The sequence below is a fragment of the Epinephelus moara genome, chromosome 6 (genome assembly GCF_006386435.1).
Source record: "Epinephelus moara isolate mb chromosome 6, YSFRI_EMoa_1.0, whole genome shotgun sequence".
In the NCBI taxonomy this organism is placed as follows: domain Eukaryota; kingdom Metazoa; phylum Chordata; class Actinopteri; order Perciformes; family Serranidae; genus Epinephelus; species Epinephelus moara.
The window spans coordinates 43,533,592-43,558,784 of NC_065511.1; the positions used below are offsets into that span (position 1 = coordinate 43,533,592).

The following is a 25,193-nucleotide window of genomic DNA, read 5'->3' on the forward strand; positions in this document are numbered from 1 at the left end:
TTCTTAGTTGAGGAAAAATGTTAAGACATGTCCTGGATTGAAAAATATGATACAGCAGTAAAATTCAAGTTTCCATGGAGACGTTTGTTTTCTTGAACTCGTGCTTCTTGTGTTGTCGTCTCACAAAGTTGGCCTATAGATCGCTTAAAAAAAAAAAAAAAAAAAAAAAAAAAAAAAAAGGCGGAGGAAAATTTAACAAGAAACAAATTGATCAGAGGAGGAACTAAAACTTGTAGAGAAACTTTGAGAAAAAGGACGTCAATTTGATCTGCAAATATCAGCAAACAAAATAAACTAATGTTGGAGGAAACTGCAACGAAAATTAATTCAAGAAGGACAAAGCTGCAGAAAGTAGAACCGACTTTAATTTGTCGGACAGATCGTGAACTGATCAGATCTGCAGTGTCAAATCATCTGCTGATTGTGCAGAAATGACGCATTCATTTTCTTCATTTATCTCCATAAACTCGGCCATATTGTGTTTAGGAGTCACAGGCACCTTAAGTTTTTTTTTTGTGGGACCTTTAATTAAGTTTAAAGGATTTCTAAAGTATGAGACCAAGATAACAAAACATAAAATACTTCAACATTTTAAGGAAACCTTACAGAGAAGATTTAATGGTATTTTGTGCAACTGGTTTTCTTTTAAGGAAACTTGAACTCAGACTTAAAGGAAAATCCTAACTTAAGGTGTTTTGTGCAACTGGCCACAGTCCAATAAGCAGAATCAATAATGGCACTGATATCAACACACTTTGCACTGTGCAGGAGTATTTCTCATTTCAGATATTCCACAGCCGGTCTAAAAACTCACATTAGTGACTCTCCTGTTTCACATTTTGCTTCTTTTACCTCGAGTCCAAAACCACAACAACACCAGATATTTTCCTGACAGAAGTTCCGTCTGTGCGGTCGGGACAGAAATCCTAGTACACTTCACTTATTCAGTTTTTATTAAAGTCCAACACTGTATAACATGTTCATTATTAAGTGAGTCCACAGCGAGCGTCTCATATTCTCTGCTCTCTTTTACAGCTTCTGTCAGGTCACTCAACAAGCTGCTGACCTGCTGCTCCCCGGAACTGCGGTCTATCAGTTTTAATCAGCGAGCCGTTGGCGACTGGCTGAGGGTGAAGTGGTCAGACTGATCTGTGGTCAGCTGATGTTGGCATCTTCAGCATCGGGAGTTTTCCAGTAAGAAGCTGGCAGTGGGAGCAGCTTGGCGGGAATCTATCCTTCTCCTCTAACACCTGGATGAACGGAGAGCCAGCCCGACTGAGCACCGCAGCCCAAACACGACATAACTGCTGATACATCCACTCACAGTTTTCTCACTCAGTGTTTCATATTTGGACCTGAAACCAGCTGTTGATCGGAGCCGGCAGGTCTAAAATCCATCTGATAGGACTATGATACAACATGGCTGACACATTGTCAAACCAGCCATCTTGACACCAGGTGAATTGTTTCTGATCAGTAGATAACAACACTTGGGTGATGTCAGAAACCTAACTGGACAAACTGACACCACAAAATAAACAAAGACGTCAATCATATTACAATTTTCGAAACATGCTGCTGAATAAACTCCATGAACACAAAGCAAAATGTGTTTCCAAAGATTTATTGATCAATTTACTGATTATTTTTGATTCCTAGTATCTTCCTCCAGCTGTCTCCGCACTGTGTGAAACTTATTTGATGTTTGTTTGTTTGAGTGGCTCATCTGTTCCTTTTATGCATTGCATTGTGGGACTAGAGTGTGAACTGCACATTCAAAGGTGAAGTGTTTTTAAATGATGTACACTGACTTTTTAGCCACACGTGGCTGGTCGACCACTTTGTATCAGGCAGAATTATCTCAACAACTACTGGATGGGTTGTCATGAAATTTGGTGCAGACATTCATGGCAGAGTCCTGCACCGAGTCAGGTACCCGACAGATGACCCGACCTGGTGCAGAACTCTGATTCACGGTCACCTCAGGATGAATTTAATATATTTGGTGATTGTCATTGGGCCAAATTTCAATTTACAAAATTAAGAATAATCATTCATTCATTTTCTGTAACTGCTCATCCTGTTACAGGGTCATGGGTGTGCTGGAGACTATAATCCAGCTGACACTGGGTGAGAGGCAGGGTCCAACCAGGACAGGTCGCCAGACCATCGCAGAGCTGACACAAAGAGACAGACAACCATTCACACTCACATTCACACCTAGAGACATAGTCGACTATCAGAAAGAAAAAACTTTAATGTCACGTCCGTTTCGCAATGAACTGTGGGCAATTCAATCAGTAAAGTTTGCAACTTAAAGGGATAGTGCACCCAAAAATGAAAATTCAGCCATTATCTACTCACCCATATGCCGAAGGAGGCTCAGGTGAAGTTTTAGAGTCCTCACAACACTTGTAGAAGCAAGCGCGCACACGTGAGCGTGGTGTACAGAGAGGCAGTCAGAGCTACAGGCTACAATGAGGCTAAAAACAGAGTTCAAGTAACATTTTTCCAAACAACTTTTTATGTCGGGGCTTCAGGACACTTGGATCACTACGGACGAGCAGGGACGTTTGAATCTGGGGCGCCGTCAGCCTCTGTTGTGCTGCTACCTCCTCTCCCCTTGGATCTCCAGAAGTGATGTGAGGACTCTAAAACTTCACCTGAGCCTCCCTCGGCATATGGGTGAGTAGATAATGGCTGAATTTTCATTTTTGGGTGCACTATCCCTTTTTAAGCTGACTCTCTGGAAGTTTGCAGAAAGTCAACTTTAGGGTTCTTGTGGACTGGATGAATTGGAGCCCTCAGCGCTCCCAAACTTCTCGAGAACACGCCTGCAAAGTACACGAGTCTGCAAGTATGGTGAATTTTGGAAATTTGGATTCAGGGGAAGAAAAAAAATGTTGAGATACTTAAAGTCTAGAGAGGGCGCAGGACCGCACTCCAAACATTAAAAAAACGTGTGTTTTGAAGTGGAGGTGTTTCTGCAGAGTGAACACCAAATGACACGTCATATTTAGTGGCGTCAGGAGTGATGCACGGTGGTGCAGTGGTTAACAGTGTTGCCTCACAGCAAGAGGGTTCCTGATTTGAACCCAGGGTGGGGAAGTTGAACCAAGCGCTGTGTGTATGTGTGTAAAGAGAGAGACAGAAAGAGGGGGCCAGAAGGTGAAGGTGCACTCACACAATGTTTCTGCAAGTTGGCCAATTAATATAATATCTTACCTGGAACGCTGCTTCGTCATTTTTTGTCCCACAAATTATATTTTCTGGTGTAATTATTATTTATTCTATGGCATGATTCTGATAAACATAACTGATGTACTGAAGTGTTGATGCAGTGTTTATCATAACAGGCCATGATGCTTTTTGCAAAATAATCTAAATAATTACAAAAACACATAATAAATTTGAAAAATATTATTGGAATATAAACCCTATGATATCATACAACTGCAGAATTTAATAACCAGTTACTCTGCACAAACATGTCGGTACATAATGAGTGTAAAAGTGCATAATGAGTGTTTGTAAGAGCAAATCCCAGACAAGAAGACTTGGTAAATGTCAGAATCATCTTTAAACTGCATAAGATTTCTCCTTAAGAACGTTGGTGAACGAGGCCCAGTGTACAAAGGAGCAAATGAAGTGTTTTAAACTTTGACGTTTGCAATGCAACACAAGATTTACAGCCTCGAACCTGTCCGTACAGTAGCTGTGTACCCGCTGAGCAGACTAACGAGCTGCTTTATGGATGACTGCCAGTAAAGAAACCTTTTCATCACACCATGACCATTTCCTGGGGAAGAAAATGGACGAAAATATATATTAAACATGTCAGCGGTTATAAGCTTTGAGAGCAGCACTCGATGGATCGACAGCCGGCCGACTGCTGCTCGAGTGAATGGATTAAATTCAGACTAATAATCCTAAAACAACACCAATAAAATAACTGTATTCTTTCACTCCACCCTTCACTTAGATGTCTTATTAATGATGGGATATGAGGGAGCATGAATTAAAACATGCGTGTGTGTGTGTGTGTGTGTATGTGTGTGTGTGTGTGTGTGTGTGTGTGTGTGTGTGTGTGCTCAGTTCCATCCAGCAGAAGTTGGTTGGTTGTTGGTTTAAGTTTTATGAAGGAGGGTAAAAATCACACAAAGCACCGTGTGTGCAAGAGAAAAATTGAAAACCCACAAAAATCTGATTATTCACTTGCATGCCTAAAGTATGAGGAGGGAGAACAACACACACACACACACACACACACACACACACACACACCACTGGCAGTGACATACACTTGGGAACGCTGGGTATTTTTTTTGTTTGCTATTTAAAAGTGTTTGTGGTGACGGTGGTTCGCTCTCTCACACACATGGACAAAGTTTTGGTTGGGCCTGATTCTCTGTGTGTGTGTGTGTGTGTGTGTGTGTGTGTGTGTGTAGGCGGTATCAGTCGCCATGTAGAGTGGAGGACACTGAGGTTGAGGAAACAGTCTTCTCATTTATATGAAAGAGGATCTCTCTGAAAAACTCCACAAACAAACACTCATTTACCTCCAACATATACATCATACATACATACATACACACACACACACACATTATACAAACACACACTACATGCATATACTCTCTCTCAGTGTCATGGGTAAACACAAACTAAAATCTCAAAACTGACGCCAACACACACACACACACACACACACACACACACACACACACACACACACACACACAGAAACTAAATCAAGCTCTCATTCATCAGAGCAGGAGACGGTCCAACAGGCTAAATAAACGGAGCCAGGCAGAACAGTTTGACCAGTCATCTGATATTAAATGTATAACAGTCAGTGAAGCCTTGACCCCGTCACCTGATACAGAATATATATAACACTCTGTAAACATCACTGCTCGGCTGTGTAAAAGTTTCTTTCCTCAAGATTTCTCTTTAAATTCTGCAAGAATCTGAACGGCCAAACACCACAAGAGGAGAGTGAGAATGTGTCTGTGTTGTTTGAGTGTACCGACCCTTTAAGAGTGATGTAAGAAGTATCCTGAGTCAAGTGATAGGCTGAGACCCAGAGACTTCATGACATGCAGCTTAACAAACAGCTTGTTCACAATCATGTGGCTATTATGATGCACAAAAGTCAGACGCAGGGCAGGAAGTGATAAACCCATGTACTGTGTAATTTGGATATATAGGAAAGGGACTACATAAAAGTGTTGGATAAAGCAGCAGGTAGCGTCAGAAAAAATTAACTCATGTTGGACGTGATCCACACAAAACATCTTGACTGATTAGCTTGGTGTGGACATGATCATTACAAATGACCTCATCCTCCAGACCTCCTAACGTTACGGTGATCCGATGACAGAGTCTCGTGGACTGTAACTATTTTGTGTGCGGTTGGGTCGACGACTGAAATGACGACTGTCTTGGTTTTGGCCGAGTGAGTAAATGTGTTTGAGTTTAACGGAGATTTATATTTCAACTCTATACACAGATGCACTGCTGCCAGGCTAACATTGCTAGGAAACGTTAGCTAACTTTAGCTACTGTTTTCTACCCATTGGGTCAACTGTTTTTGTATTTTTTAAATCCCCTTTGCTACTTTGCTACAGTGACAACATCTTAGCTGACAACTTACAAGCTGAAAGTTTCACAGAGAGATTTGCAGCGTGCAATAAAACATACCTGCAGTATTCCTCCAGTAAATTGTTGTACAGATCGAACACAAATAAAACAAATTGTGAACGCACCTCAAAAAAGCAGACACTCCATCTCGCTGGACTCTCATGCCCGATGTGATCCATTTTTTGACACAGCCAATCAGAGTTTATTGGCCACATCTTTTTTACCATGGTAGCAGCATGCTCCAGTGACACTGTCTTCATAGGTTTCTGTGATATCATCATAATAATGTTCTGCTCATACAGCCAACAGATCCAGTGAGTTCCTCCAGAGCTGAAGTATCGTCAGGCTTCACCTCTAGAGCTCCAATTATCAAATTAGTTTTGTCTTTGTTACCACTAAAGGTTGAATCACACAGTTGACATAGACGTCTCTGTGGCGTTTTCATTAATGGACAACTATTAAATGTTGATGGTACATCAGTGTTTACTTGTGTTGCCAGGCAGCCTACTTGTCAGGTAACGTTCCTCCATTAACACTCATTGACTTCTCGCTTATCACCAGAATATTTTGTTTTTAATGCTCCCTGGCATTTTGGAGAATATTGCAATGACTTCATTCAGCATAAACACCTCTGTGCATGGCTGTAGCGTACGCACTATCTACAAAGGCCTGTGCCACATCGTCTTCCAAGAGTTTGAACAAACCTTTAGTTTCCCCTCAGCAAAAGGAGGTTTGCATAGAGTGAGTGTTTCAACTCAATCAGCCTTTCTAATGACGATGCGCCCCCCCCTGCCCCCCCGAGCACGCATTTTGCAAGGACACAGCTGCACCCTGGGCTCGGTACTACCCAACATATTTGGTTTGAAGAAATACAAACAAGCCAGAGTGTCTCTTCCCTTATAGCAGAATGATGTTTGCTTCCAGAACTTTCTGTAGCTCTGACGCAGCACTGTGGAGATCTGACTACACGAGACTACGCGCCATATAAATACAACACAGAGGAGTCTGCTGTAGAAATTAAAACATATCTCCAGCATCTCAATCTGTCACATTACAGTCCTGGTTGTTTTCTGCCTACAGAGGTAAGTGTCAGCTGTTTAAACATTCAGTACCAGCTGAATGAATTACCTCAATTTAATCCATTAGGTCTAAAATATATCTGAAAGTAACCCAGAGTTATTTCAAGCTTTCTCTTCCAGTGCTCGTCTTTATCGATTTAAGCTATTGAATTTTTATTTATTGATATATTTATAGTGCGGGGGGGCCATCATCCCATCAGCTCCAAGTCGACTGCGAAGCACTTCAGCTGAAACATAATTTGTTGATGCTCTCTCAGAGCTGTATCAGGACTGCGTCTGCTCTGCTAAGTCGCTGCTCAATCACTTCCTGTCACCACTGCTTTGCATCAAAACCTTTTATTGTGAAGCTTCTACAGGAAATTGTGTTTATCACCAAAGTTATCAGCAGGTACTGACAGAGGCCACAGTGCACAGCACACTGAGAGTGTCTTATATATTTGTGTCTTACATATTTGAACGAAAGATCTTTGCTTATATAAAGATGTGAAAAATGATCTTTGTTTAGAAAAGTTGCAGAAAAACTGGGAGCAATTTGGGGCTCTGTGTCTTCCTCAGGCACACATGGACACGAGGACCTGATTTTGATTTACAAAGCAAAGGTGCAGAAAGGAGCTCGTTCAAACTATTATGTTAGTTTGTGGTGTTACACTTCACGCTGTCATGGAAACAACAAGCTTGTTGCTATAAGTGACGCTGTGTTGTCTTGGATGTAAAGGTTTCTGCTCTACGTACATCCCAAGGCTGTGTGTGTGTGTGTGTGTGTGTGTGTGCGGGTGTGTGTCTGTGTCCAGGGAGAGTAGTGATGTCAGTGTTTCCGTGGTGATATCTTGTCTGGAGAATCTCTTGATGGTGGTGGGGGGCACCCAGATAACAAACAGCTGGGAGAGAAAACTACACACACACATGCTGCACACTCTCACACACTGTCAGAGCTCTCCACGACGATGCCAGAGGGAACTGGGAAGTGTGCATGTGCTTACATTAAAGAGAGGTATTTTCCGATCAAACTGTGTGTGTATCTGTTTCGGTCCACCCAAACGAGCTGTGCAGAGCGAGCAGATGTCTTTAAGATGGCAAAGCGTTCGCCAGCGCCGTTTACTAACCATCAGCAGCTGAGACTGAGGACGGTGGACGACTCCACGTTACCTCAAATAACTTCAGAGCTGCTGCAGCTCACGGACGAGCTGAGTGAGTTGAATTCATTTAGGGAATTCTTTATTAACTATCATCGATCAAACATGTCTTAAATACATGTGTTACTTTACTTTGCTGTTTTACTAGGGCCGCACAACTGATCAAAATGTTATCAAATTACAATATGGCTATGTGCAATATCCACATTGTAGAAGCTGAAATTTTTTGATAAAGGTAAGATGTCTCACAACACGCCATTATAAATGTGCTGTGGTGCTACATAAGCCCCTTTTACACTGCCAGATTTTCGGCAAATGTTGGGCCGTTTTGCCGGCAAGCTGCGAGCATTTAGACACACAGAGCTGGACTGGCGAGTTGATCCAAGGCGCCCAATTATCTGCCTCGTAGGGTAGACATATTGGTGGATCCTTTTTGGTTTAAAAAGAACGAGGCGGCCTTCTGCAACGGGAGGGGCTGTTGAAGACTTGTGGGAGGAGCTGTTGATGACTTGTGGGAGGAGCTGTTGATGACGCCGCACGTGCGAGCCACTGGCGGTGGATAAACAGGAAACAGCTGATAGCAGGAATTAGCGAGCAGCTAGTAGCAAGAGGGAAACACAAACCTGACAGACACTGTAAAGATGAGCAACTGGGGAGACAAGGAATTGCGCGCCCTCCTTGTCCTCGCAAACGAAGAGGCCATTAACCGTCAGATGACGGGGACGGTGAAGAACGGGCCGACTTACGAGAGAATCGCCGAAGGACTGACCAGCCGCGGCTTCCCTCCCACGTCACTGTTTACGTCACACGCTGAGCTACACGTTTTGTTACTTGCTCACGCCCCCCATTGCCCCGAAAAAGGCGCATTCTGTATAAACAAAAGTAGGTAGGCGGCATTTTGCTGCACTCCCCGATTTTGTTTTTATACTGCCAATGCTGAAAAAAGACTGATTGGGCTTTCCTGCAAATTTGCACAACTCCTATCTAAAAAGAGCTATAGATGCCCCGACCCACAAATCATATTCCAGATGTAAGTGAACATGCTTGCTTGATATAGAACCCGGCAAAAATCCCCTCAGCATTTTTATACTTTCTTCAATATCTGCCTTTAAAAGGCAGTTCACGACGATATACTTTACTTTTACTTTAGCAAAAATTCAGCAAATGTAAATCATAATTTTTTAAATTTGGAATAAAACGTCATTACTTTCCAGTATTAGCACTGATTTACATCAACAGTTGAGTGAGGTTAAGTGTAATAGGGCATTCAGACAGTTAAAGGTTATACTTTACAAAAGAATGTCTGCATAAAAACTGTTAGAAATCCAATGGCCTGTCCGCGGGCCCTCCAAAGGTGAGTTTTGACAATTATGATATGATGAACAGCAGCTGTATTCGTTGTTGTTTAAATGGTTTACTCATACAACATATTGTTAGAAAGCTTCACTCCTCGTGGTGCCATTAATGCTCACCATCTCAAGATACAACCAGCAGCATGCTCCAAAAATGCTTCTGTCAGACAAACAAATGAACTAGCTATGAAGCCACTGACTGCTGCTACATCCTTTCAAACCTTCACATCTCTCCACATATTATCCATCATTTCTCTGTATGGAAACAAACCCTGGGGATGGCGGTCATGATGGAGGCCAGCTCCTGACCTTTTGATTGACACCTCACTCAGCCAATAGGAGCTTCCAGTGCCGTTGCTATGGCCTCAATAGCCAATCAGAGCCTGAGCTGAAGGAACACATTTTCTGTAGTTTAGAGGTATTTAAAGAGCCAGTGATTGGCTCACCTCCCCCGAGGATTATGGGTCCTGTAGTCACTGGTGCTTTAAAGCTGAGCCTTAACCCCACAGTGACCCCTCAGTGAGGTCACAGACTGTTATACATGTACAGAAATGATAAACAAATGGCTCCTGTGTCGTCTTCAGTGTTAGGATTCACGTCTTCTTTATCAAGTTGGGTTTTCTAGAAGTGTTTTATGCACAGTGAGCTCCTGAACAGACATTTCTGTCTGAGTTGAGTTCATTGTTTTAACCTCTGTGAACAACACCTCAGAAAAACGTGTAAATGTTGATTCTCTGTGATATTGTTTCTACTCTGAATTCTGACCACGTGAGGCTTCATGATATGGCCCCATTGTGTTTTACAGCTAACACCTCCCAGTTCTCCCAGTTCTCCCAGTCTGAGTCATCTGCAGCAGCTTTTTTCAAGAAAGTATTCAGGCGAAGATAAAATAAAAACCCTCTTATTTCAGTGTGTTGTAACTTGTATAACTCATGACAGAAGCACTGACAGTGATTCTGACTGTTCAGTGTTACCTTAAAATGAGACCATGCATGGACAAGTACTAAAATGGAACAAGAGCAGCTTTCAGTTTACTCTGAGTCATCCTTGGAGAGGCGTTTTAGGTGAACTTTAACAGGACCTTTAAGAGGTTTTAAAGGCCAACTTCAAGGATTTGGGGGTAACATTATTGCATGACAAATAATTAAATTTATCACAGAGAATAAAGTAGTCCTTTCAGAAACTGATCGAGTTGTGATGCAATGATCAGCCTGAACATTTTTAGGAGTGTTCGGGCGGTTTTGAATATTCTGAAATGTTCCAAAATATATTTCCACCTCCAGACAGTTCTGTATTAACGTGTAACACGTCGCACTGCTGTGTGAGTGAGATGAGGGAAATTGAGTACTTCTCCTTTTTCATCTCAAACCAAAATGCTACCTTCAGACTGCAGACATCTGAACAACTGTAGATCACTGTAGATAAACATAACAAACATTTTCCATTTCTCAGCAGTTTGACAGATTATTGATGATACTGACAGAATATTGAGGGAAACTTACTTGTAGCTCTCCAGCTGGCGTGCAGAGGACACAGTGAGGAAGCTGTCTGTTCTGGGGTTGTAGACCAGCGGGCCCGGCAGCAGGAAACCAGGCAGGAACCTGCCGAAGGAGTAGCTGTCCTGCTCGAAGAACATCAGCATCCCGTCCATGGACTGGATGCACAGGGAGTGGTGACCTGAGAGAGAGACGGGGAGATCATCCAGTCAGTCTTATCCCAAACTGCAAAACACTGTTGAAAAGACAACTTTGCCGGCGTCTCAACAACGTTAAGATCTGATTGAAAAGTGAAAGATGAAAAGACGGATTGTTTATGAATTGTAAACATTTATAAGTATTAAAAATAATCTTAACTGCAGCATGAAAAGTTAAAGTGTACACTTTGGAGGTGTGAAAGTAGGCAGGGTTAAAAGCTCTCTGTGAGGTACAACAGAGATACTCAATTTGCTTTGCCTGGGGCCATATTTGTAAAGTGACAGGAGGTCAGGGGCCAGACACAGCAGCCCTGCACACGACACAAGGGCGTTTCTAGGATTTAAGGACATTAGGGGCTCAGCCCAGACCTCTGTAGTGGGGAGCGTGGTATCCAGCTCTGGCACTATTCTTAATAAACAAGCTCTATTTTGATGCTTTTTAATACACTCTGGCACCTAATGTGTGTTAAAAGGTGCAATTCCCAGTGTGAATCAGTTTATTTTTATTGTGAATTAGGGGCCAGATAATGGTCCAACCCCAAAAACAGACACTCAAAATGTGGCAGCAGGTGTTGTTGTCACAGCGAGCTGCCACAGATCAACTAATCTGTGGGAAAGCCTGTATAATATATTTTACTCTTGTTAAAAACAGGTATTACATGTTTTGGTTCCATCTTGTGTTTCGTGACGACTCAAAGTTTTGAGTATTTAAACACCAACGATCCTGAAACACGCTCATGGCTTCTGTTTTATTTCAGTCGTGCTGTCGTGTGGTGCTGCGAGGTGTGTTTCTCCCTCTGGCTGAATCTGATATCTCCATTAACACCTCCACACAGACACACACACCTGGCTCTGGGTATTAACACGCACTAGAGTGTGTGTTTGTTAGGAGAGGCCTGATGGAGGACACATTAAGCCCTAACACACACAAACACACACAGCGACACACAGGGCCATAAAGCAGTGGGGCTGTGTGACCAGAGAACTATAATTAGGCCTCAACGCGCTATTAAAACTCACACTGCCATCAACTAGAGGTCAGAAGGACAGCCACCTACAGCGCAACACACACTCACACACACTCGACATCTATCACCAAGGATTTAGACAGAAAAGCCGCCCCCTCCTACACACCTATTCTGTGTAAACACGTGTGTGTGTAAGTGATGAGTGCAGCTCAGGGTGGCCGTTTACACACTGAAGGACAACGTCTCTCGCACCTCGTCCTCACACACAGCGAGCCAGTAAACTCTGGTGGGTGGAGCAGATACACGACGAGCCGTGTCGCAGAGCGAGGAAGGGATACGCTTTTTTTTTTTTTTTTTGTTTGGTGCTGTTGTGATTAATCACTCTGCAAATGATTCAGCGTCTGCGTCATTTATTCATAACTAATACATTTTAAATCACTTACTCAGATTATTTCTGTGGTTTGGACGCTGCTGTGGGATCATAAAAGATGAGCCGCGTCTCAACCTCATAAATGAGTCTGTTGTTGTCCATGTCGACTGCTGTGTAGAGCGATAATTAGTGCATGGATTCTTGAGTTATAGTGAAAAATGTGTTTTGTGAGGTCACGGTGACCTTTGACCTTTCACCACCAAATTCAAATAAGTTCATCATAAAATCCAAGTGGATGTCTGACGATATCGTGTTCATGAGAATGTGAGGGGCGACTGCCAGACAAACCAAGAACACATTGCCTCTGGCCACGACTGCGAGAAAAACTAAACCCGATGTGTCACATCGCAGACACACTGATAATGTATGACTGCATATTGAATGGATTTACATTTATGCGTGAGTGTGTGTTTCCGTGTCTGTTTTGTTTGTTGCATCAGGTACTTCAGTTAAAAAAAGGAAAACCTATTTGACACACAAGCCCTTGAATTCTTCAGGCCTCCTTTGCATTTTTACACAGAACCAAACGACAGTGGCATCATGTCGTCCATGAGTCTTCCTTGAGTTAGCTGCTAATTGCTAACAGCTACTTTTCATATCCACGCAATGGGTCGCATGCATAACACGTCATCAACACATCACGCACATGCTGCCCATGATCCCGTCCCGCAGATTGTCCTGTTTATACAGACACCATTTCGGCACTGTTATAACCTCCTGTGATGGATATAAGTGAGATAACTCTGTACCTTGTATACGGAGCAGCAAGGAGGCATAAGGGCGTGAATTTCCCACCTTAAAGAGGCAGTGTAAAAGGGGCTCAGTGGACAGTTATGAGTGTCTGCTGTCTTTTACTGTGTAACTGTCCTTACTGAGGAAAATCTCTGGATTACACAAGCTCGGGCCAAATGTTGTATTGACAGTGTCTCTTAGCACGAGGGTTGTGATTTATGATTCTGCTCATTTCTGATAGGGTTAAACACAAGAAAGATCCAGTGTGTCAGATTTAGGGAGATTTTGTGGTGTCTAGTGGTGACAACCGCAGATTACAACCAGTTGAAACTTATCCTGGTTCATATTCCTTCAGTGGTTCAGAGGTTTTACCGGGAGCTGAATTGTCTCTTCCTCTCCAAAACAAACAGAACAGCTGATTTAAAACAGGAAAAAAACTTTCAATTAAAAGCTAAATCCGACTTTACTTGCAGCTGATTTCAGCCGCAGTGATTTGTCCTACAACATATTTTGTGACTCTTTGGGCAATTTTTTTTATTTAATATAACCTGCTTTGTTTTGTCAGGACTGCAGAAACAGCTGGATACTTGAGGAGTCGACCTTCCTCCCAGACAAACACTCGTCAGATATCTGGTGGTCGTTTCCCTCCCTGAAAAGCAGCGCGAGGGTCAGAACAACACACACTCAGACGGCCCGACACGATGCTGGATCATCAATAATACGAAAAGTGCTGCGTGCTGAAAATGAGAGCCAGGCCATGCCATTATAGCAACAGTGCACGTGTAATTTCACACGCCCACGCCCAGGTATAACGTGTCAAAGAGCCCTGTATGAGAGCGCCGCCGCTCAGACACAGCGGAGGAAACGGGCCTGTATTAGTGTCATTAATAAGACATGTTGAACAAGCACACGGAGCAGCCAACAAAGCACAGAGGCTGGCCGCACACTGCAGCCGGCACAGCCTCGCCTCCGAGTGTGTGTAAGACAGAGTGTGTAGGTACATGTGGATGTGTGTGTGTGTGTGTGTGTGTGTGTGTGTGTGTGGAGCAGGGAGTGTGTGCCAATTTGTTTTGTTCACGAGGGCCTCTGTGTGTGATTATGTGTGAGTATGTGTCTATATGCGTCTGACCAAAGCCTGAAAAGGCCAGTCCACGCTCAGTGTGTGTGTGTGTGTGTGTGTGTGGCCTGAATGTGACCCAAACCCAAAGGCGGCCCAGCTATTAGAGCAGTATTAGTACAGAGCTGCTGCTATTACAGCGCCTACAGCACTGCTAAATGGCTGCTATTATAGACCTACACGCACACACACACACATACACACACACTCACGTGTAAGAGCAGACACGACTTGCAAAAACACTCCCTCACACACACTTACACACACTCGTTCTAAAGCCAAACACACTTTGAACATTGGAGAGCAGAGCGCTGTCACACACTGTCTGCTGAAGACACACACACACACACACAAAACTACAGATTCGGACATTTGGTTGGTCCGACATCTGAGCTACCACCAAGTGTGTGCTTGTGTGTGTGTGTGTGTGTGTGTGTGTGCTTGTGTGTGCTTGTGTGTGTGTGTGTGTGTGTGTGTGTGAACTATTCTACATTTGTTTGTACATGAGTGTTGCATGTGTCTGCAAATCATTACGAGCGCGCTGAAGCAAATCAGCCGTGAGATCAGCTCATTTTCATGTAAACTGTGTGAAACAGTGAGGAGAGCTCGAGCAGCGAGCAGCTTCCCCAACTCAAACAACTCGTATGAGCTCAACGAGGACGAGACAAATGAAGCGACCTCCTCTGTGTCCACGATGTTGTCTGATGGCTGAGATACACGGAGTGCGACGTGTCAGGTAGGCGGGGCGGAGCAGGACTCTGTCGGGTGTGGTTGGTGCCGGCTTCACTGTGATTGTATTGAGTTTTGTCAGGTGATAATGCAGCTGATTACAGAGGGGTTGGAGGCGTAAGCTAATTAACTGGATCATTTTAACAACAGGATGCACCAATTTATTCTCCTGTGAAATGTAAAAACAGACAAAAGGTTGCTCTGCTGCTTCACATTGCCTCTGGTACAATGAGGGCTGCAGAGCTGCGTGTAGAGGAAAAATAATTAGACTAGCTGAAAGTAAGTAGAAAGTAGAGAAGAGCTGCACAATGCCTGCACTGGCAAGCATGGTTTTCATGGTCAGTGTAACAGCTTCAGGCCATAATCACACACAAAGTGTTTTAGCAGCTGGAGGCAGCTTTTTGTAATTGTTTTAATGAGTATGAAGCGTTTTGCTTGCCGTTTAGGCGTTGGAACGTGTCTTGTGTTTCTGCGCTATAGCCTGGCGTTTTTGCTGGAGCACACTGAACTCCTCAAGTTGAATTGAATTGAATCAGATGATTTGAGAGGCGGGGCTTCTGTGGTGGNGCCTCAACATGGCAGCAGCTACACACTGATTACTGCAGGATACAGAAACTGTAGATTGATCACACAGGACGGTTAGGGTGAGGAGGTGATGGGGTGGTTGCCTGGCAACAATACAAAGATGCAGAAAGCATTTTTTTCCTAGTGGCATTCAGTTTACAGGCATGTTGTCACAGACATGTTGTACCACGTGTTTCCCATGAATTTCAGCCGTGAGTGTATCTACAGCGGTCTAACAAAGGAATGAAAGAAACAAAGATCGTGTCATCATAATTCTGGTTTGGAAACTAAAACACTGCAGCAGGAAAAAGAAAAAAACATACTATATGTGGTTTATATAAATTACATATGTAATGTCAGCATTAGAAAGTGCTTATAAAAAAGATTATAGGTCAGGGAGCAGGAAAAGCTCTGAGTTACAGCAGTGGTTGTGAGTTGAATCTGAGGGGCTGCAAGATTATTAGTAGACTGGGAGAAAGGAAAAAAGGAAACTCTTCATGTTCAGCCTATTTTCCTCGAGATACAGATTCATATTGTCTGCGTTTAACTATCTGGGTCTGAGTTAAACCATTAACAGGGTCTGCAGCAGCACCAGCAGTGCAATTTGGTTACTGAAATTCAGACTGTAAATTTCTGCTTTGACACCATTTTTACTCTTTAGGTCCGAACTTCGACTTTGCTAAAGTTCTACTTTGTCAGATCCTTATCTTGTTATCGTGATGCTGCAAAAAAGGAAATGATTTGAAGAGAGTCACATGCTTTATTGAAGACTACTGAAACCTAAAGGTTGAGTTTTAAAAATAGTTTTAAGCATTTGAAATATCTTGATGTGCAGGGTTTTTCTGTGGTTCAAGCTGAGGAGCTGGTCACACACATCTCCGTGCTGCTGAAGCGTCCTGGAGGTCTAAACTGAATCACTACCAGATCCGTGAGTGCTGCTTCTGGAGCTGAACTCTGACCTCCCTCTGAGAGCTGGGTAAAGAGAGGGAATTTCCCTGCAAGGGGCGACACAGGACCCCATTCATTCAAATTTAATAACTGCTATTCAACAGCCTGCACTTCCATCTAGTGGTGACAGCAGGGAAGGGCAGGAGGAGAGGAGAGGAGAGGAGAGGAGAGGAGAGGAGAGGAGAGGAGAGGAGAGGAGAGATGTGTCTCTCCCTCACCTCTTAGCTGCACCGTCGTAAGACGCGAGGGAGAGATATGAGGATAAGATGTGAGGAGGGAGGAAACAAGCGATATGCCTTTAGAGAAATGAGACCTCATTTCCTCTGAAGTGTCACGTGAAGCGACTTCCATTTCTGATGACGGCAGCAGCTGATCAGCTGTCAGTCAGTTTTATTAACAGCTGAAGAGACTTTTAATGGTGTCTGTGTCTGTCCACATCATATATTATATGCATACATATAATATATGATACAGCTCTAGTTATCAGTGGCAGAGCAGCAGAGTTTTCTCTGTTTAACAAACACCTGCAGATGCGTTTATACTGTGTACTGTGAGCCAGTCAGAGGCACAGAAAGCTTATGATTTATTTGCATCTGTATTTCCTGATATTCTGATTGTAAGTTCATTATCTAATAACCCAGAATATCATTATGGTGTCTTTAAAACACTGGAAATTATGTATCAGGCCAAATGTTTCAAGGAAAATTAAATTTCTGTTCATCAACCCAACGCTCAGGACTGATCAGCCTCAGTGTGACTGAATGGAAATGACGGTCGGTGATGTAAAAAGTGTTTTGCACTGACAGACAGGCTCTCTGATTGGAACTGTCTCTGTAATAAAAATTGATGAGCGATAACAGATCGTGAAGAAAAATCTTTCTAATAAATTAAAAAAGTTGTTTTTGGTACTTTTCCTGTTCAGATTTTTAACTCGATGGTGAATCAGAAACAAAGTTTACAGATTGCGAGTGATGAGTTTAATCTTTTATCTGTCCTCCGATAAGAAACTCCACTGATGTTGTGGCAAATCAGATCAGTCCGATCAGCTGCAACATCCAATCAATAACTGATAATAAATAAGACGGTGTGACGGTCGGTAAAAGACTTTGACGAAGTCTACACTCATGTATCCTCCCCTCCCTCTCCTCGACTCCTCGGAGTGTATTTAAGGACTTGAGACTTCCTTCAAGATGGTGGTTCATGATCAATATCTGGGTCATGCGATCAAGGATAGAGGAGTTGAGGAGTTGAGGAGGGATTTTGGGATGAACCCCACCTGTCTTTCTATATGTGTGCATGTGTTACAGTGAGTCATTAGTACATGTGTTTCAGTGTGTGGTTGTATGGGTGTGTGTGCACGCATTTATGTTCAAATGTCGACATGTGTCCATCTAAACTTGCAAGTATGTGTGCATGTGTGTTTCTATGTGTCAGGGACTAAGACTGCACGTGTGTATGTGTGTGTGTGTGTGTGTGTTGGACAGAGAGAGACGGAGCACGAGAGCTCGCATGACATCTTCACATGCTGCTGTACAGTGTGTCGCCACCAGAAAACAGCACGTGGAAACTCACGGACACACTTCCAGGTTCATGGTACGCACTACACACGTGCACTCAGCACAGGCCAAGGTATTGGTTTAATGGGCCCACACTGTTCTTTCTATCAATCAAACACACACACACACACACACACACACACAAACACAGACAGACTCTGTAAACATGGAGTGAATGAAGGGTCCATCATGCCAGGCCACAGTCTGACAATTTCTCTCCTCTCTCACACACACTCTCTCACACACACACACACACACACACACACACCTCGACAATACAGCCTTTATTTGGAAATGCCATTTTCTCTGCTTTAAAGGGGGTTCCCCGTGAGTGTGTCTGTCTGCCTGTGTGCTGTGTGTGTGTGTGTGTGTGTGTGTGTGTGTGTGTGTGTGTGTGTGTGTGTGTGTGTGTGTGTTGTTCTTGGATCCTAACGACTCGAGGGCTTTCCCCTACTTGGTTTTTCCAAAAGCCCAATTGACTGGAGAGAGCGAGCAGCTATATGACCCCTCTGTCTCTCACTCTCTCTCCTCTTACAGACTTTTATAGTTTTATGTATTTGTCCAGAGCTGCCAGTTGCCGCTGCTGCCAAGGCACATGCACACGTTAACACACACACACACACACACACACACACACACTTACTAATATACTTGTGAGGACTCCCACTGACATAACACGTATCCTGGCCCATGACTGCAACCCTACGCATCACAGCTGAGGCCCCGTCTACACGTATACAGATATTTTATGAAACAGATGTTTTTCCCTTTTAAGAAATTATCTGTCCACATGACATTCGATTAACAAAATATCTCCATCCACACTAGAATGCAGAGTCACCTCTAAACGCTTGCCGAAAAGTTCAGAGATTTTCATCTTAAAGCGCTCTGCTTGGAGCGGCTGCACAAAAAAGGCAGAGCGCTCTGAAATAAGATGAGAGCGGCACTTTCTCTCTGCATGCAGCCACATACTCTCACTTCTCATTAGGAGCAACTGGAAAAGACGCTGACATTAAAAAAAACGCTATGTGGACACAGGCTGTTATGAGAACTGTATTTCTACAGTTAAAGGCCAGTACGACTAATTTATGGTGCAGCCGCTGCATCATCAACCGCACCCTGCAATTATTTCACATTAAAAGCCTCATGTTAAGAAGTGAAGGGATTCTGTCCACAGGAGGGCTTTTATTTAGAAACAGAAACAGGAAGTACTGAGTAAAAAATGAATATTTATATTTTTTCATGATGATACCAAGAGATTTTAAGGTTCTTTTATTAGTTTTTAAATGTCTTAACGGTCTTGGGCCTTCTTATTTATCTGACCTGCTTTTACCATATCAACCCTCGCGGACCCTGAGGTCCTCCGGCACCGGCCTTTTAACCATACCACAAGTTAGGACTAAAACACACGGGGAGGCGGCATTTAATTATTATGGCCCCCGATTGTGGAACAGCCTGCCGGAGAACCTCAGAGCTGCAGAGACTGTTGATGTTTTTAAAAAGAGGCTCAAGACTCATCTTTTTAATCAGGCTTTTAACTGATCTCTTTATTTATCTATTTTAAATTCCTCTTATAACCGATTTATCCATCTATTATCTATTTTTTATTTATTTTTTATATTCTTACCCTTCCTCTTTTTACGTTCTTATCTCATTTAACCTTTATCTTTTGTTATTTTAGTTAGCCTATAGGTTTTAGTTTTGATGCATTTTATGTCTCTGTTTTAGATCATTCTTACCTAGCTATTAACTCAATTTTATGAGCTAAATAGCTTTTTGTTTATTTGGTTCTTTTTATACCTTTTATCCTATCTTACTGTTTTAGTCCCTCAGCTTTTAGCTCCAGTGTTTCCTCATGGGGGCCTACCACACTGAGAGTTGTTCCTGGTCTCCCGATGGGGGTGCCGTCGGGAGACCGCTCTGACCTGGGTGGCTGTAGGGCACTGCACCTCGGTGTGGAGCCTCATGTCTGCCCGGGTCGGGGAGGTCTCTATGGCGGCGCTCCCTGTGGCCGTGGACCGTGGGCCCTCTCAGTGTGGACGGCCCCCAGAGGTGGCTTTTTCCTTGCCTCGGGTCTCGGTGCTCGGCCATGTCTCTTTAGTGATAGCTTGTGTGTGTGTGTGCGTGTGTGTGTGTGTGCGCGTATATGTATATTTACGTATCTCTATGTGGGGTGGGAGGGTTGGGTTTTCTCTTTTCTTTTTGTTTTCTGTTTTGGATCTTTGTTGTGTTTAACCTCTGTGAGGCACTTTGTGTTACTGTTGTATGAAAAGTGCCATATAAATAAAGTTGATTTGATCTGATTTGATTTGAAGAGATGTAATTATGCACAAACATTCCTGTGTGACTCCTGGCTGTTATAAATCTCTCCTGATCTGTTCTCCAACAGTCCGAAGATACACTTAAATCCCAGAGCTGGGCCGTGTTACTGACCTGTATATGAATGACGTTTTTTTCTGATCACCTGAGCAAGTACCAGTCCCTGGTTGCAAAAAGGGATTTGTATTTGCTTAGTAAGTTTGGATGTGGTTAGACTGTTTACACTCACTTAGACAAACACAAACTAGAGACCATCTTGTGATGAGATCACTCCGGCAGTGATACAGAGTTCTGCGACTCAAAACGAACGTGGGCCAGGGGCGTATAGTGGCGGGGCACTCCCTACCTCCTGCCCCTTTGCTCAGACCACACCCATCTTAAAACTGTGTCCTTATTTTGATCTCAACTACGCATCTGTAAGGTTTTGTGAGTGCAGCTTGCACAGTTGCAAAACTATCGTGGTGAAAAAATCTGTCTGCAGTCACACAGACTTAAACACCTGGCAAAATACTCGTGGCAGCTTCTGAGGTAGTTCCCACGATTACAGGTGCCTCCAGGACCACCTTTTGCCATGATGACACACACACACACACACACACACATACACACACACACGATACCAGCTGTTGCAATGTTGTTGCAGCTGGTAAAGAAAGACTCTGGTACAGAGGGTATTCAGTTGGCAAAATGCTCTCTCACCTCAGCAGTAACACGCAGCCAAATACAGCGTTTAAAATGTCCATCGTACCTGTGACTCCTCCGAAGGTGCCGTAGGTCATGTTGCAGGCTGTTCTCTGCAGGTTGTGCTCATAAACCAACTTCAGCTGGTACTGGTCACCGTGCTCCACGTTCCCTGCAGTGCCTGCGCCCACACATCAGAAAACATCAGTATGCTGAGTTTGCGTGTGAAAGTTACTTAACATTAAGTCATTCATCACTCATTCAAAGTGCGAGGCGACACAGAGAAGACGACAGAAGAAGCAGTCAGCTGTTTGTGTTTGTGTGTATGTGTGTTACCTGACACAGAGTAGACTGACAGCTTCCTGGGGTGAAGAACAGCCAGATGAAGAAGCTCTGAACACCTGAGAGGAGGAGAAAAAGTCATCTGTTAATATTAATAAGAATAAGAATAATAAACTTTACATATACAGTGCTTTACATGGTTGATCCCAGATTTAAAATAATGCAGGATTTAGGCAAACAGAATGAGGCAATTTCAAGAAACACAAAGAAACAGAAACCCAAACAAACAAGATAAACACCACCTACAAACTATTCCACAACAGTTATAATACAACTACAATCAGAACCATCTCCGACAGAAAAACAATGGGATGATATTTCCTCTCCAAAGTCCAAACAGAGTTTCACTGTGATCCATCTAATGTGACTCCGCGAGGACGTGAGAGGTCAGAGGTCACCCACAGAGCTGCAGCCATGCAGCAGCTGAGGACGCCTCAGCAGGGCAGATGCTTCCTGTGTTCTCAGCAAAGGGTGGTATTCATTCATATTTTAACTCATACTTCTAAAATAATTACTGTAACAGCTGGTGGATTGGTTTTGGTTTGAGGTGTGGATGACGGTCTCAGTGATGCTGATCCTAGATTTTCACTTATTTACTTTACCACAAAGCCACAGTGGAGGAATCCATCCACTCTCTGGACGCAGAACAACTGCTGTCTCACTAACTTTTTCACCCGCTGTTGTAATGTTTGTTGAGAGAAGAACAACAAGGGAGGAGGAAACTGGATCCCACAAGTTTTCTTTCTTCCGTGGAAAACCACTCAAGTCAGTGCTGAAACAAAACCTTTCACCATCTGCCCACCTCCGTCTGCCCTGACAATATTTACAACGTGCCTCTCTGTCGAGGGCCGGCCTCCAAAATGCCCACCCGTCTCTGAAGAATGCTGTGCCGAAAACCGCAGGTAACTAAACACGACGTCTTCCAAACAGACTGATTTAGTTGGATTCTGCTTCCAGCGTGATGACGTGGGAAGCCTTCGAGGCAAACCACCAGAGCTTTTCCCAGAAACCTCGCTCTCTGGAAGGTTCCTGTGTACCCACAGCAAGATGATGGGAGGTATCGTGTTCAGATCGATGGCTGAAGTCGGGGTGAAGGGTTCAGTGCTCGTGTAGTTTAACAGACAGGGGAAGCTTGGTTTGATTCTGGTTGGCGGGGTTCATCTGGCTCAAACATACAGTTTAATGTTGTGAGATTCTTCTGCCAGCTTCACCGGGTGTTCACACCAAAAACATTCTCTAAAAACACACATGGGTCTGTATTGGTGGGGACGTGTTGTTCTGGTACTGGTGGAACAACAACACAGAAAGGTTTGAGACATAGCTGGTGGAGTGTGAAGGCTAATCAGACGCCCAGATACTGCACAGCTGTTTGTTTTTACGATCAGGATGGATTTTAAAATCCTGGAAATGTCACCAAGGTGACAACAGTTTTGTCCCCTGCTGCAACAACTGGTAAAAAGTAGAATTATTCTGCAGGACTGTATCTTTCAAAGCTCTGAGGCTTCATTCATGACATTGACATTTAAATTATGAATCAGCACCTGAATGCTGTAAGGCTTTTTTTTTCGTGTCTATTCACCCTGTTTAAACCAAGTATTTCTGTACATCTGCAGAGAGGGCGAGACTTGCACACGAGGGCTCCACAACGGAAAGTAGACTTTGAGTTACTTAGCTAAGAAGGGGGAACGAGCACACGAAGAGTACCTCTCCTGCAGACACCAGCGGCCTGGAGGAAAAAGAAGCACCCCCTGCTTTTGGACTGCGATGCAATGATGATGCAGCAAAACCCAAAACAAGAGGCAGCTGCTAGAAACAAACCCTGATCACGTGTCTGCACATTTTATTACAAAATCTAAATAAGACAACAGTTACCTGATGACATGCTGCTGTGCCTCCAGAAAAACACTGATATCTCTGCTTATAAAAACTCCTCCTCCAACCTCCACAAGCACACTGAAGTAAGGTGAAAATGTAGTTAGCTAGCCAACGTTAGCTATATTAAGTTTAAGTTTAAGTTTATTTCCTTTATTAATCCCCCTGAGGGGAAATTCAATGTTTTTCATTCTTGCTTGTCAATTACACACAGGTCTGAAAGACACACATGCACAAACAGGACCTATACATGCACAAAGTGGAGAGATCTCAGAGTGAGGGGGCTGCCCTTTGGTCAGGCGCCCCGAGCGGTTGGGGGGTTCGCTCAAGGGCACCTCGGCAGTGCCCAGGAGGTGAACTGGCACCTCTCCAGCCACCAGTCCACGCACCATATTTTTTTGGTCCGTACGGGGACTCAAACAGGCGACCCTCCGGTTCCCAACCCAAGTCCCTATGGACTGAGCTACTGCCGCCCCATTAACCTTTAAAGGAGCAGTGTGTCAGATTTAGTGGCATCTAGCAGTGAGGACTTAACAGATTACAACCAGCTGAAACTTCTCCTGGTCAGAATTCCTTCAGTGTTCACTGATCAGGAGCTGAATTGTCCACAGAGGTCTCCTCCTCTCAGAAACAAACAGGTGATTTAAACAGGTAAAAACACTGAATGAAGCAGTTTCACATTACAAATCAATGTTTTTCCGACGCTGCTCATTGCAGATCAGCTTTTTAAGAGGCCCATACAAAAACATAAATGTCCCTATCTAGAGCCAGTGTTTGGTTTGTCTGGGCTACTGTAGAAACACGGCGGTGCAACATGGTGATCTCTGTAGACGAGGACCTGCTCTACATTTTTGCAAATGCATCTCCCTAAATCCTACACACTGGAGCTTTAATGTGTTATGTTAATCTTTGATGTTATGATAAGGAAAAGTGGGAGATTGTTCATATCTTAATTGTATAAGCTATCTTTAACTGTTTGATTAGCCTACCTGCTCTACTTCATTAAAAAGAAAAAGTATAATCAGCTAGTGCACTTCTTTTATTCAATTTTTCCTGAGGGACTGTTCATTATATATGAGAGGAGAGCAGAGGGTGAAAGGAAGAGGCATGTTAAATAATTGCTTAAGCACTGGGGAGTGACTTGTGCTTTTTATTTTGGCTCAGGGGAGGGGCATACAAATTTAAATTGTTGTGCGCTGTATTTATTTTACTGCAGATTTTCCAAGGAAACATTCCTTCATGAATTTTGAAGGCATGATACCTTTAAAAACTGCCAAAATCACACCATTTATCAGAGCCAGAAACTGTAAAAACATAAATTATCATTGGATTTCCACATTTCCGATGGTCCTCTGACACATCATGTGTGACAATTGCTTCTGTAAGCGAAAAATCAAAACCAAATCCGATCTTAAAATATTGATATTTCATCAAAATCACTTTCATTTTTTTTTAATTTGGCAAAAAATAAACTGTTTGCACGAAAACAGTGAAACTCTGAGGCTTTTTTCAACTCCAGGATTTCGTCTTCAACTTCTACCTTTAAAACATCAAAGGGTAGGTTTTAAAAATCTAATAAACTAATTTATGACGGGGGGGGGTGGTCATACATTTCCCCCCAGTCACTCAGGGAAAAATATTTGTAGCTTCCAGGACAACATTTAAAACAAACAAAAAAACGAAGTCACACCCCTGCACCCCGCCTCCTCTGATAAATTAAGAACAGTCCCTTATAACCATTTCTTTTTTACTACCACCAGTAGCTACATTTTTACTTTTACTTGTGGTTCCTCAAATTATAATCGTGACTTTTGCATGAGTCATTTTTTATGGGAGTAAATATCCTTCTAACTGAGCATCAGCCCTTCACCCTCCTCTGCCTCACTGTTTCACATTCACCTCTCCAAACATCACATAAAGGTCCCTTTGTATCACCTGTTTGTTGATGCAGTAACCAGCTGACAGGAAATAAGCAGGGACCAAAGCTGTTGCCCCGGCAACAGAACTCCGGTTGCTGGGAAACGACATCGCTGTT

At 43.3% G+C, this 25,193-nt stretch overlaps 1 protein-coding gene across 3 annotated transcripts in view; it reads right to left on the reverse strand.

The window, feature by feature from the left end:
- The window catches only part of bbs9 (Bardet-Biedl syndrome 9), a 242,450-nt gene that overhangs the window by 205,979 nt on the left and 11,278 nt on the right, over nucleotides 1-25,193 (reverse strand). For all 3 annotated transcript variants that reach the window (XM_050046001.1, XM_050046000.1, XM_050045999.1), the window contains exons 4-6: nucleotides 21,281-21,345; nucleotides 21,012-21,125; nucleotides 10,710-10,884 (exon numbers count right to left, since the gene is read on the reverse strand). In XM_050046001.1, the coding sequence (XP_049901958.1) occupies nucleotides 10,710-10,884; nucleotides 21,012-21,125; nucleotides 21,281-21,345 (354 nt within the window). The remainder of the gene's footprint in view (nucleotides 1-10,709; nucleotides 10,885-21,011; nucleotides 21,126-21,280; nucleotides 21,346-25,193) is intronic.